General features: G+C 61.2%; 2 protein-coding genes across 3 annotated transcripts in view; one reads left to right on the forward strand and one right to left on the reverse strand.

Moving 5' to 3' along the window:
* The window catches only part of LOC125686352 (uncharacterized), a 194286-nt gene extending 191818 nt beyond the window's left edge, over positions 1-2468 (forward strand). The window contains exons 7-10 of one of the 2 annotated variants that reach the window (XM_048930243.1): positions 142-227; positions 725-858; positions 1203-1314; positions 1587-2468. In XM_048930243.1, coding sequence (XP_048786200.1) covers positions 142-227; positions 725-858; positions 1203-1314; positions 1587-2181 — 927 coding nt within the window. In that variant the 3' untranslated portion in view covers positions 2182-2468. The remainder of the gene's footprint in view (positions 1-141; positions 228-724; positions 859-1202; positions 1315-1586) is intronic. The other variant, XM_048930244.1, reaches the window with a different exon arrangement.
* Positions 2469-5244: 2776 nt separating this feature from the next.
* LOC125686360 (zinc finger CCCH domain-containing protein 11A-like) lies at positions 5245-7975 on the reverse strand. The gene is made up of 7 exons (XM_048930263.1): positions 7829-7975; positions 7431-7554; positions 6890-6952; positions 6557-6640; positions 5936-6274; positions 5528-5604; positions 5245-5404 (listed from the first exon to the last, which is right to left on the reverse strand). Exons 1-7 carry the CDS (start codon positions 7880-7882, stop codon positions 5348-5350), a joined length of 798 nt encoding a protein of 265 aa, XP_048786220.1. The 5' UTR covers positions 7883-7975; the 3' UTR covers positions 5245-5347.
* Between the last annotated feature and the right edge of the window lie 1252 nt (positions 7976-9227).

The raw sequence follows: 9227 nt of genomic DNA on the forward strand, positions 1-9227 counted from the left end.
GCGGCCCACCAGGAGCTGCCGGCCGCTCGGGCCGTGCGAGTGCCGAGCTGCTGCCGGCTCTCCCTGCCTCGGGCTCCCCGCATCCCCGGCGCCTCAGCCGTGACCAGGACGTCCCACCTCCTCCCTGTTTCTCCCCCACAGGCCCCCTGGCTGCTGAACGCGGTGGTGTCCCCGGCGGCACCGGTGGCCTCCCTGGCGCTCTCCGGCTGCCTCGTCGTCTTTCCCATGTGAGTGCATTGGTGGCTGTGGCTGCTGCCTGGTGCGGCCGCTCGGCTCTCGTTGCGCAGCGCTTGTTCCTCATGTCCGTGCCCATCCTGCCCGTGAGCGTGTGTCGTGGGATCGCAGACTGAGCTGGGCTGGGCGGAACCCCAAAAGGCACTTCGCCCACCCCCCTGCGGGGAACAGGGACCCCAGAGGAGGTTGCTCTGAGCCTGGTCCAGCAGGCCTCGACTGCCCGTCTGGGCGTCCACCAGCTCTCTGGGCAAGATGCTGCGGTGCCTCGCCGCCCTTCTGTCCAGCGCTCCTTCCTTACGTCCGACCCAAACCTTCCCTCCTGCCCTTGGAAGCTATTTCCCCTGCCCCCATCCCGATGAACCCTGCTCGAGGCTTTAGAAAGCAGCGTGCTGCACGCAGCGTGACAACATGCCTGGGAGCAGACGGCCAGAGAGCAGCAAGGAGCGCTGGAGCGCTGCGTCACACCGCTCCGTCTTCTCCTCTCGCGCAGGTGTCACATGGAGTTGGTGCCCAAAGCACCGCCCACAACGCGCCGCAAGGCCTCAGCGAGCCTCTCTGGTCGGGAGAAAACAAAGCAAGACGACGCTTTGCCACCTCTCCCACCTCTCGACCAGGGCAAGACAGGTAAAGCAGCCACCGGCTCCTTCCCGTGGCACGGGCAGCCAAGCGGAGCTGGGAAATGCCCCGCTGACCATCAGCCCAGGGCTCTGATGGCGGCACAGCTTCCCGCCAGCTCAGCACGGCCCCGAAGCCATCGGCCCCCGGCCCCTTCCCATCAGTGACTGCCGGCCTCTCCCAAACGAAGGCGCTGGCTGTGCCGTGCCCCCTGCCCCGGCTTGGCCCGGGCGGATCTCAGGCCCTGCCCTCCCCCGACGGAAGGATCCGGCCCCCAAAAGTCACCCCGCCACCTCGTCGTCGCCCCCCGGCTCCTCTTTCCCAAAGCCGACGCCTCCCCTTCCCCATTGCAGTGAGATTTGCTGCCCGGCCGACCTTCATCAAGCGGCTGAGCTCGGACAGCATGGATGGAGAACGGCTCCGGCGGATCAGGAGCTTGCTGCTGAAGAAGAGCTCCAAGGCCAGGTGAGGCTGGAGGCTCCGGGCTGCCGTGCGCACAGGGGCGACCCGACGAGAGCCCATTCCCCAGCCCCAAAGGGTCCCTGTTGGTGGGGATGAGGACCGGGACCCCCCGGCTCACAGGGCCGCCCCTCTGCGCGTCTCGGGAGCCACAGGGCAGCCGGCGAGCAGCCTGTGGGCAGGGCTATGTTGCGGCCCAGGCTCCCGGCTCAGGCTGGCGGCGTGCGGCCCAAAGCCATCGACCACTCACGCGGCCCCCTCCCGCTCTGTCCTTCCAGTCTGCTGCCACCGATCCGGCCGCTGCCCGAAGCCCAGGAGCAGCCGGTGAGCTGCCAGCCGCAGGGGGAGGCAGAAACGTGGAGCCAGGAAGAGCTGCGCCGAGCACCGGGAGGCAAACACGTGAGATTCCCCGAGGAACTGGAAGCAGGAAAAGCCCATCGTGCGGGTGCGGCGCGAATCCTGCCGGTGGCCAAGCACTCGCCCTCTCAGATCACCTTGAGGACAGCAGCGTTCCAAGGAGGTTCCCGAAGATCTGCCTCCAGGGCTGCGTTCACAGAGCCGCACGGCAGAGCATCCAGGCTCCCGCTGACGTGTGACTCGGTGTGGCTCCTCAGGCAGAGGGTGAGGAAGAAGAGGGCGGCGCAGGAAGCGCTGGAGCGGGCGGCAGCATCAGCGCCTCGTGCGGAGCCCAGGCTGCCCGAGGAGCCTCCCGTCCGCCGCTCTGGATCGCTGCCGCCCATACGGGAAGAAACGGAGGCTCCCGAGAGTCAGGCTGCGCAGAGCGAGGCCCCCCCCCACAGGAGGTGCCCCACGCTGGCCATGCTGATGCGGGCATGGTGCGCCCAGTGCAGAGGCCGCAGAACAGAGGCGTGAATCCCAGCCGCAGCGCATCTCCGACGCAAGCGGGCTGCCCAGGGCCCCGTCCGACCCGGCCTCCAGGGACGGGGCACCCGCAGCCTCTCTGGGCGTTCGGTTCCCGCAGCTCTGCGCACAGCGATCCGACCCGACATCCCATCTTCCACTCGGCACCACTTCCCTTGGCTGACCATCAGCCACGCCATCAGAGCCGACTCCCCTCCCGTCCGCAGGCTCCCTTTCGGGATGGAAGGCTGCGACGCCGTCACCCCGCAGCCTTCCCTTCTGCAGACCAACCGAGGAGACCTGGAGCGAAATGTCGAGGGGCAGAACCATCAATAAACATCCTTTCAACATCCCCACACTGCCTGCGATGGCGTCACTGCGTCTGTTTGCGCCGGTGGAGGGAGAAAGCATTGCGGGAGGGCATCAGAGCGTCCATCAGAGCCTGTGGGCAGACATGGGACCCCACAGAGACCCCCTAGGGACAAAGAGGGAGACATAGAGACCCAACAGGGACACAGAGAGACCCCACAGGGACAGCATAGGGACAGACAGGGACCCCATAGGGACCCCATAGGGATACATAGAGACATCAAAGGGACACATAGGGACCCAGTAGGGACACAGAGAAATCATATGGAGACCCCACAGGGACACACAGGGACACAGAGAGCCCCCATAGGGAAAGACACCCATAGAGACCCCATAGGCAGACAACCAGGCTGCCGCTTCGGGCACGGCAGCCAGGCGGGATCTGCTCCGGCAGGGCGGCCTGGGCCTCGCACTGCCTTCCTGAGCGGGCAGCCGGCTCCTAGCCTGGCCGGGTGGCTGCTGGCCTGTCCGGGCTACCCAGGCCAGCCGGCTCTTGCCTGCCACGGTCCCCCGGCCGGCCCGGAGGGCTCCAGAAGAGCAGAGCTACACGGGCCGGCCGGCCACCGCCTTTCGCCTGGCTGCGCTGCCCTGAGCGGCCCGCCGGCTTCCGGCCTGGCCCAGCTGGCTGCCAGGAGGCTTCGGGCCTCCTAAGGGTTCCCCAGGTCAGCGCTTTGAGGGCTGCTTCGGCCCGGTTCTGCGACCTGCGGGGCGGAGGGACGTCGCAGAATCCGCGCCTCCGGAAAAAGGGGACCCCAACAGAATGAAAAGCAGCGGCAACGGCCTGAGGAGAAGCCAAGGGATTGCTCAGAACGCCAGGTAACACGCCGCCATGCAGCGTCATGAGAATTGGCAGCCGCGAGTCCAATGGAACGGGAGAACGTCCGACAGGACAGGCCTCACCATGAGGCACAGCGCAGCTGAGCAGCAGGGAGACGAAGAAGAGCCGACGAAGAAGAGCGGGCGAAGAAGAGCACGGGGTGACCTGCAGGAGCTCTGCTGCCTCCGTGAGCACAGAGTGCCCTGGGAACGCAGCTCTGCTCCTGCTCTGCAGCTCTGCTTCTCCTCTGGGGTCCCGATGGGGGATCTAGGGGGTCTTTATGCGTCTCTATGGGGCTCCCTGTGTCCCTATGGGTCCCTGTGGGTCCCTATCGGATCTCTATGGGGTCCCTGTGGGTTGTCTGTTTGTCACTATGGGGTCTCTCTGTGTCCCTACAGGAACCCTATGGGGTCTCTCTGGGGTCCCTATGGGGTCTCTATGGGTTCTTTATGTGTCTCTATGGGGCTCGATGTGTCCCTATGGGGTCCCTATGGGGTCTCTCTGTGTCCCTATGGGGTCCCCATGTTTCCCTATGGGGTCCTCCTGTGGGTCCCTGTATTTTCCTATGGGGTCCCTATGCTATGGGGTCTGTCTGTGTCCCTGTGTGTCCCTTGGGGTCCCTATGGGGTCCCTATGGGGACTCTATGGGACCCCTAAGGTTTGTCCCTTTGTCCCTCTGGGATCCCTATGTGTCACTGTGTGTCCCTTTGGGTCCCTATTGGGTCTCTATGGGGCTCCATGTGTCCCTATGTGTACCTTTGGGGTCCCTATTTGTCCCTAGGTGTCCCTATGGGAACTCTATGGGGTCCCTATGGGTTGTCCGTGTGTCCCTATTGGGTCTCTCTGTGTTCCTATGGGGTCTCTCCTCCCTCACAGGCAGCCGTTCCCCCTCCTGTTTATACACTTCCTTCAACCACTGCAAGGCCACCATGAGGTCTCCCTGGAGCCTTGTCTTCTCCAAGCTAAACAAGCCCAGCTCCCTCAGCCTTTCCTCGTAGCAGAGGTGCTTCAGCCCTCCTATCATCTTAGAGGTGATGCTGCATATCAGTGTGCATTGCACGAGGGTGTGTGCAGGGTGTTTGCACGTGAATGTCACTTTTGCACGTGTTTGTGTGTGTGTGCACGGCTGTGTGCAGGGCTGCAGCTGCGCTCCTGTCTTCATGCGTGTTGCTGTGCAAAGGGGTGGGTTTGCACACGGGTGTGTGTGTGCGCAAACACGGGGCTGTGCATCGAGGTCTTTGCACAAGGCTGTGTGGTTTTGCACACGGTTGTGTGCACACGGATGGAGTGTGCACACAGGGCCGTGCGAGGATGTGCTTGTGCGTGTGGATGCACAGCGGTGTGTGCAGGGAAGTCCTTGCACGTGGGTGTGCGGTTCTGCACAGGGCTGTGCACACAGAGCTGCGTGCAAGGGAGCAGCGGAGGTTCCTGGGAACAGGAGATGCCTGGGAGAGGCAGAACTCACACCAGAGTGCCGGAGAGCACAGGGCCGGGAAGCACAGCTCCGCAGCACTGCGCTGTGCACAGCAGCCTGCAGGATGGCACCGACGGAACCAGGACACGGCGTCACACCAGGCGCTGCAAAGGAAAAGCTCCATCGCAGCCCACACAGGGACAGGCAGGCAGGCGCTGGGGAGGGCTGCACGACAGAGGGGCGCCTTCTGAGCGCCACGACCTGGAGCGCTGTCTGTGAGCAGAGCAGTGCCGGGATGGCAGCGTGGCGGTCCTAAGTGCAGAGATGCTGCTCTGGACCAACAGCCCAGAGGAAACGCCGTCCTTTTGGGGAACTTGGCTCATTGTACACTCAGCATAAAGCAAAAAGTACTCAGCGCTGCCCTGGGAAACTCAGCAATCTCTACGGCATCGTTCTCTGAGTTAGCATGCCATGTTTTTATTGACTACAACCAAAGTTGGAGTGCCGAGTTGGGCGGCACTCGGAGCGCTGCCCTGCAACGCCGCGCACTGCAGCGCTGCCTGCTGATGCTCCTCCTCTCAGTCGTGCAGCTGCAGCTTCTGCATCATCTCCACCAGGCTGTTCATGGCGGAGGACTGGAAAGAAACAGAGCGAGTGTAGAAACAGGACAGCGCTTCCCTTGGGAAATCTCTTCCATGTCTGACAGACGGAGGCCCTGACAACAACAAGAGCCGCGTCTGTGCTCACCGAGGACTCACCTCTGCACGTGCAGCTGCGGCTCTCAGAGAAGCCTTCTTCAGTTCTGCTCTCCTTTGTTTCTGGCGTTGTCTTCTTGCTATCAGGCAAGAAAAAAAAAAGAGGAATTTCTTTTGTCAACAGCAAAACTGCAGAAACGTGGGTACCGTAAAAGCAGACGGCAGAAAAAAGACAAAGGAAATTGGACGAGGAACCCCCCAGTGAATGACCTTTCCAGTGGGACGTGCAGAAGACCACCATGCAGTTAAAGAGACGGGGTTGCACATTCTGGCACCTGGCTGCCTTCAGACTTGGCAGCCTTCAACCCATTTCCCCTCGACACAAAAGGAAAAGGCAAAGCAGACCCTGAGCAAACTCAGCGTGCTGGCAAAGGGCAGCAGCTCAGCACAGCGGTACACAGCCCTGCTCACCTCTGCGCCCGGAGCTCCGCGCTGCGGCAGGCCCAGGCTGCGCTGCTGGAGCCGGCACGCTGCCTCCGCTCTCAGCCCTCGCTCTCTTGTGGGCAGGCAGCTGCGCTGCTGCTGGTGTCCCTTCCTCCAAGGCCTTGCGTTTGCATCCAGCCTGGGCCTTGCCGACGGAGCGGGGGCACGCGGCAGGGGAAGCTCTTCCCCCTGTGCTGGGACCTGCTCTGCCAGGAAGCCCTCCAGCCTGGAGAGGAGCTGGAGCTCTCTCAGGGAGACAAGCTCTCTCGGAACGCCCCTGCTGCACCACCTTCACGTGGAGATGGCCGTTTGGCTCAGCACCGATCTCTGTGAAAAGACAAGAAGCAACGAGATTGAACCAGGGCGCACTGCTGCTTTCAGTCTGCAGAATGGGCCGCGATGCTGGGACATCTCATCTGGAGTGTTCACAGTCACGGAGCTTGGGATCTCAGGTGAACTGTGGGCTCCCATTTCTAATCAGTGCAGGAATGCTCACTGTGCTTATGACCACAGCCAGCACACAGTGACAACAGTCCCAGGAAAGAACAGGCACAAAGCCTGATTAGAAAGGCAGTGCACCAAGCCCCGATGCCTGCTGGGTGTCTGTACCTCTCTTGGCTGCCACGTCCCATTCTGTGCTCCTGCCCTGCCTTTCCGCATGGCTGCGCTTCAGAGGGAGGCTGGCCTCAGCTTCTGACAGAAAGAAAGCAGGAAAGACATGAAGAGCAGCTCCTTGGAGGAAGACTTGGGCACAGTCAGACACAAACTGCTGCTCTTCAAGCGCAGTTTCTTCAATTTCCTTTCCACTGCTACAGCGTTGTGCCACTTGTGCAGTCAGCACAGATCTGCAGCGCCCTTTCCTCTCTCCTCCATCACACACAGCCCTGCACGCAGCCCTCCTTAGAGGCAGCACCCGCAGCACAGCTCACAGCAGCTCCTTACCTGCGGAGGCTTTCCGCTTCCCCCCGTGCCCAGCACCATCCCACGGACACGCAGGCTCCGTCCCTGCAACAACAGATCCAGTCTGACTGCACAGACACCAGGAGCAGCGCTGTCCTGTCAGCCCACACCCCCCCCAAATCCAAAAGACGCTGTTCTACAGCCAGAGCAGAAACTGATGTTCAAACTGCACTGCGCTTACACTAAGCACTACTGCTCTCCTTCCTGTCAGATGGCAGCAGAGGAACCCCGGACTGCCTGACAGCTCTGCAGAATGCAGAGCAAAGCTGCACCAGCAAACAAAACGCTACCGGCTGCAAACGTCGAGACACGGATCTCTTGTCCCTAGAGGGAATGCGCTCAGCTCTCAGCAGCACCACTTGCACACAGACTTCTGTCTCGCTGCTGCCATCGGCTGTCGCTGTCGGCCTTTCTCATGCTTCCACCGTGGTTACTGGACATCCCTACAGCACTGCACCCGCTCAGAAGTAACACTCCACATTCATCCCTCCATCCTTCACGACAGAGGACTGCAGAAACTCACTTTTGCGCGGCACTGAGGACGGCCCGTCCCCATCGCGTCCCTCTGTGCGCTGCCAGGCGCCGTGGGATCTCTGGCAGCCTGCTGGCTGCTGCTCCCCAACGCGGGGAACCGCGCCGCGCTGCTTCTGAGGAGAGAAAGAAGAAACGTTGGAGGGAACGGGCAGCCAAGGTTTGCAGACAGCTTCCAGGTCGGGCCAGAGCTGGGACGGCAGAGTGCTGACACCTTCTTCATCACTAAGGGAAAATACGGCCTGAGCCGTGCCCACGCCATCAGCAGCGCGCGCAGCATCCAACTGGTTCCTGAGGTCCCAAAGCACCTGCAGGGCTCCCCCTGCTCCAGCCGTTCCCTTCAACATGAGAAAAAGGAAGAAGAGCCAAGCCAAGGAAACCCAGCCCTACCTTTCCTCTCCCAGAGCAGGAAGCGGAACTGCGGTCGTCCCCTGCCTGAGACATGGCCGCTGTCTCTGGGGAAGCTGAAGTTCCGAGGGCTGCGCGCAGGAACTTCTCTGCTCTTGGATCGAGCTGCTTCCCTCTGTCTTTGATTGCCTCGGTCTCTCAAAATCTCCTTTTGGACAGGAACCCTGCAGAAAGGATCCACCAGTGAAACATCAGGAGGAAGAAGCATCTTCCCAGCTTTCTTCTGCGTCTCTCGAGGAGGGCAGCGTCTGGACGTCAGCTGGCTGCCAGAGCTGCCTGCCACCACGTCCAGTTTGGGTCTGACTGCCACGGCTTGAGCCAGCAAGCGCCCTTCTCCATCTCCTCAACAGCTCTGCACCCAGCCACCCGTGGGGCAGGGGGCACGAGCTGTGCTCTGAGAAGCTTGTGCTCTCCCTGCTTTTCAATGTGCAACGTGAAGGCGGGGCTCAGCCGTGAATTTCCAGGGGAGGAAGGACGTCTCATCATCCTCACTGAAACGTGGGATGGAAGCTGAACAAGAACCATTTCCCCTGCAAACAGCCGTGCTGAGGGGCACCGCCGGAGCTGGCAACTGCTCCCCAGCCCAGCTTTTCTGCTGAGACACCTCCCGGCACCCAGCCGGCACCAACCCAGCTCACCTGGTAACCCAGGCAACATATGGATCCTAATGGCTCCCTAAGGCACCCTATGGTTCCCTAAGGCACACTACAAATCCTAATGGGTCCCTAAGGCACCCTATGGGTCCCCATGGCTCCCTATGGATCCTAATGGCTCCCTAAGGCACTCTGTATTTCCCCGTGGAACCCTATGCATCCTAACAAGTCCCTAAGGCACCCTATGTGTCCCCATAGCACCCTATGGATTCTAATGGGTCCCTAAGGCACCCTATATGTTTTCATGGAACCCTATGGCTCCTAACGTGTCCCTAAGGCACCCTGTGTGTCCTCGTGGCACCCTATAGGTCCCAATGCCACCCCAAAATTCTATTGGGTCTCTCAGGCACCCTAGGGATCCCCATGGCACTCTATATATCCTAATGGGTTCCTAAGGCACCCTATGAATCCTAATGGGTCCCCATGTCACTCTATGGATCCTAACAGATCCCTAAAGCACCCTATGGTCCCCATGGCACACTATGGATCCTAATGGCTCCCTAAGGAACTTTGCGTATCCCCGTGGAAACCTATGGATCCTAACGGGTCCCTAAGGCACCCTATGGGTCCCCATAGCACCCTATGGATTCTAATGTTGCCCTAAGGCACCCTATATGTTTCCATGGCACCGTATGGCTCCTAAAGTGTCCCTAAGCCACCCCGTGCGTCCTCGTGGCACCCTATGGGTCCCAATGCCACCCTAAAATTCTAGTGGGTCCCTAAGGCAC

This window comes from Lagopus muta, chromosome 36 (genome assembly GCF_023343835.1).
Source record: "Lagopus muta isolate bLagMut1 chromosome 36, bLagMut1 primary, whole genome shotgun sequence".
In the NCBI taxonomy this organism is placed as follows: Eukaryota; Metazoa; Chordata; class Aves; order Galliformes; family Phasianidae; genus Lagopus; species Lagopus muta.

Coding starts and splice junctions, on each gene's coding strand:
- LOC125686360 (XM_048930263.1), bottom strand. CDS start 7,882: ATGTCTCAGGCAGGGGACGACCGCAGTTCCGCTTCCTGCTCTGGGAGA. Junction 6,275..6,556: donor GGACGTGGCAGCCAAGAGAG/GTACAGACACCC, acceptor GTCTTTTCACAG/AGATCGGTGCTGAGCCAAAC. Junction 5,605..5,935: donor GCGGAGCTCCGGGCGCAGAG/GTGAGCAGGGCT, acceptor CTTGCCTGATAG/CAAGAAGACAACGCCAGAAA.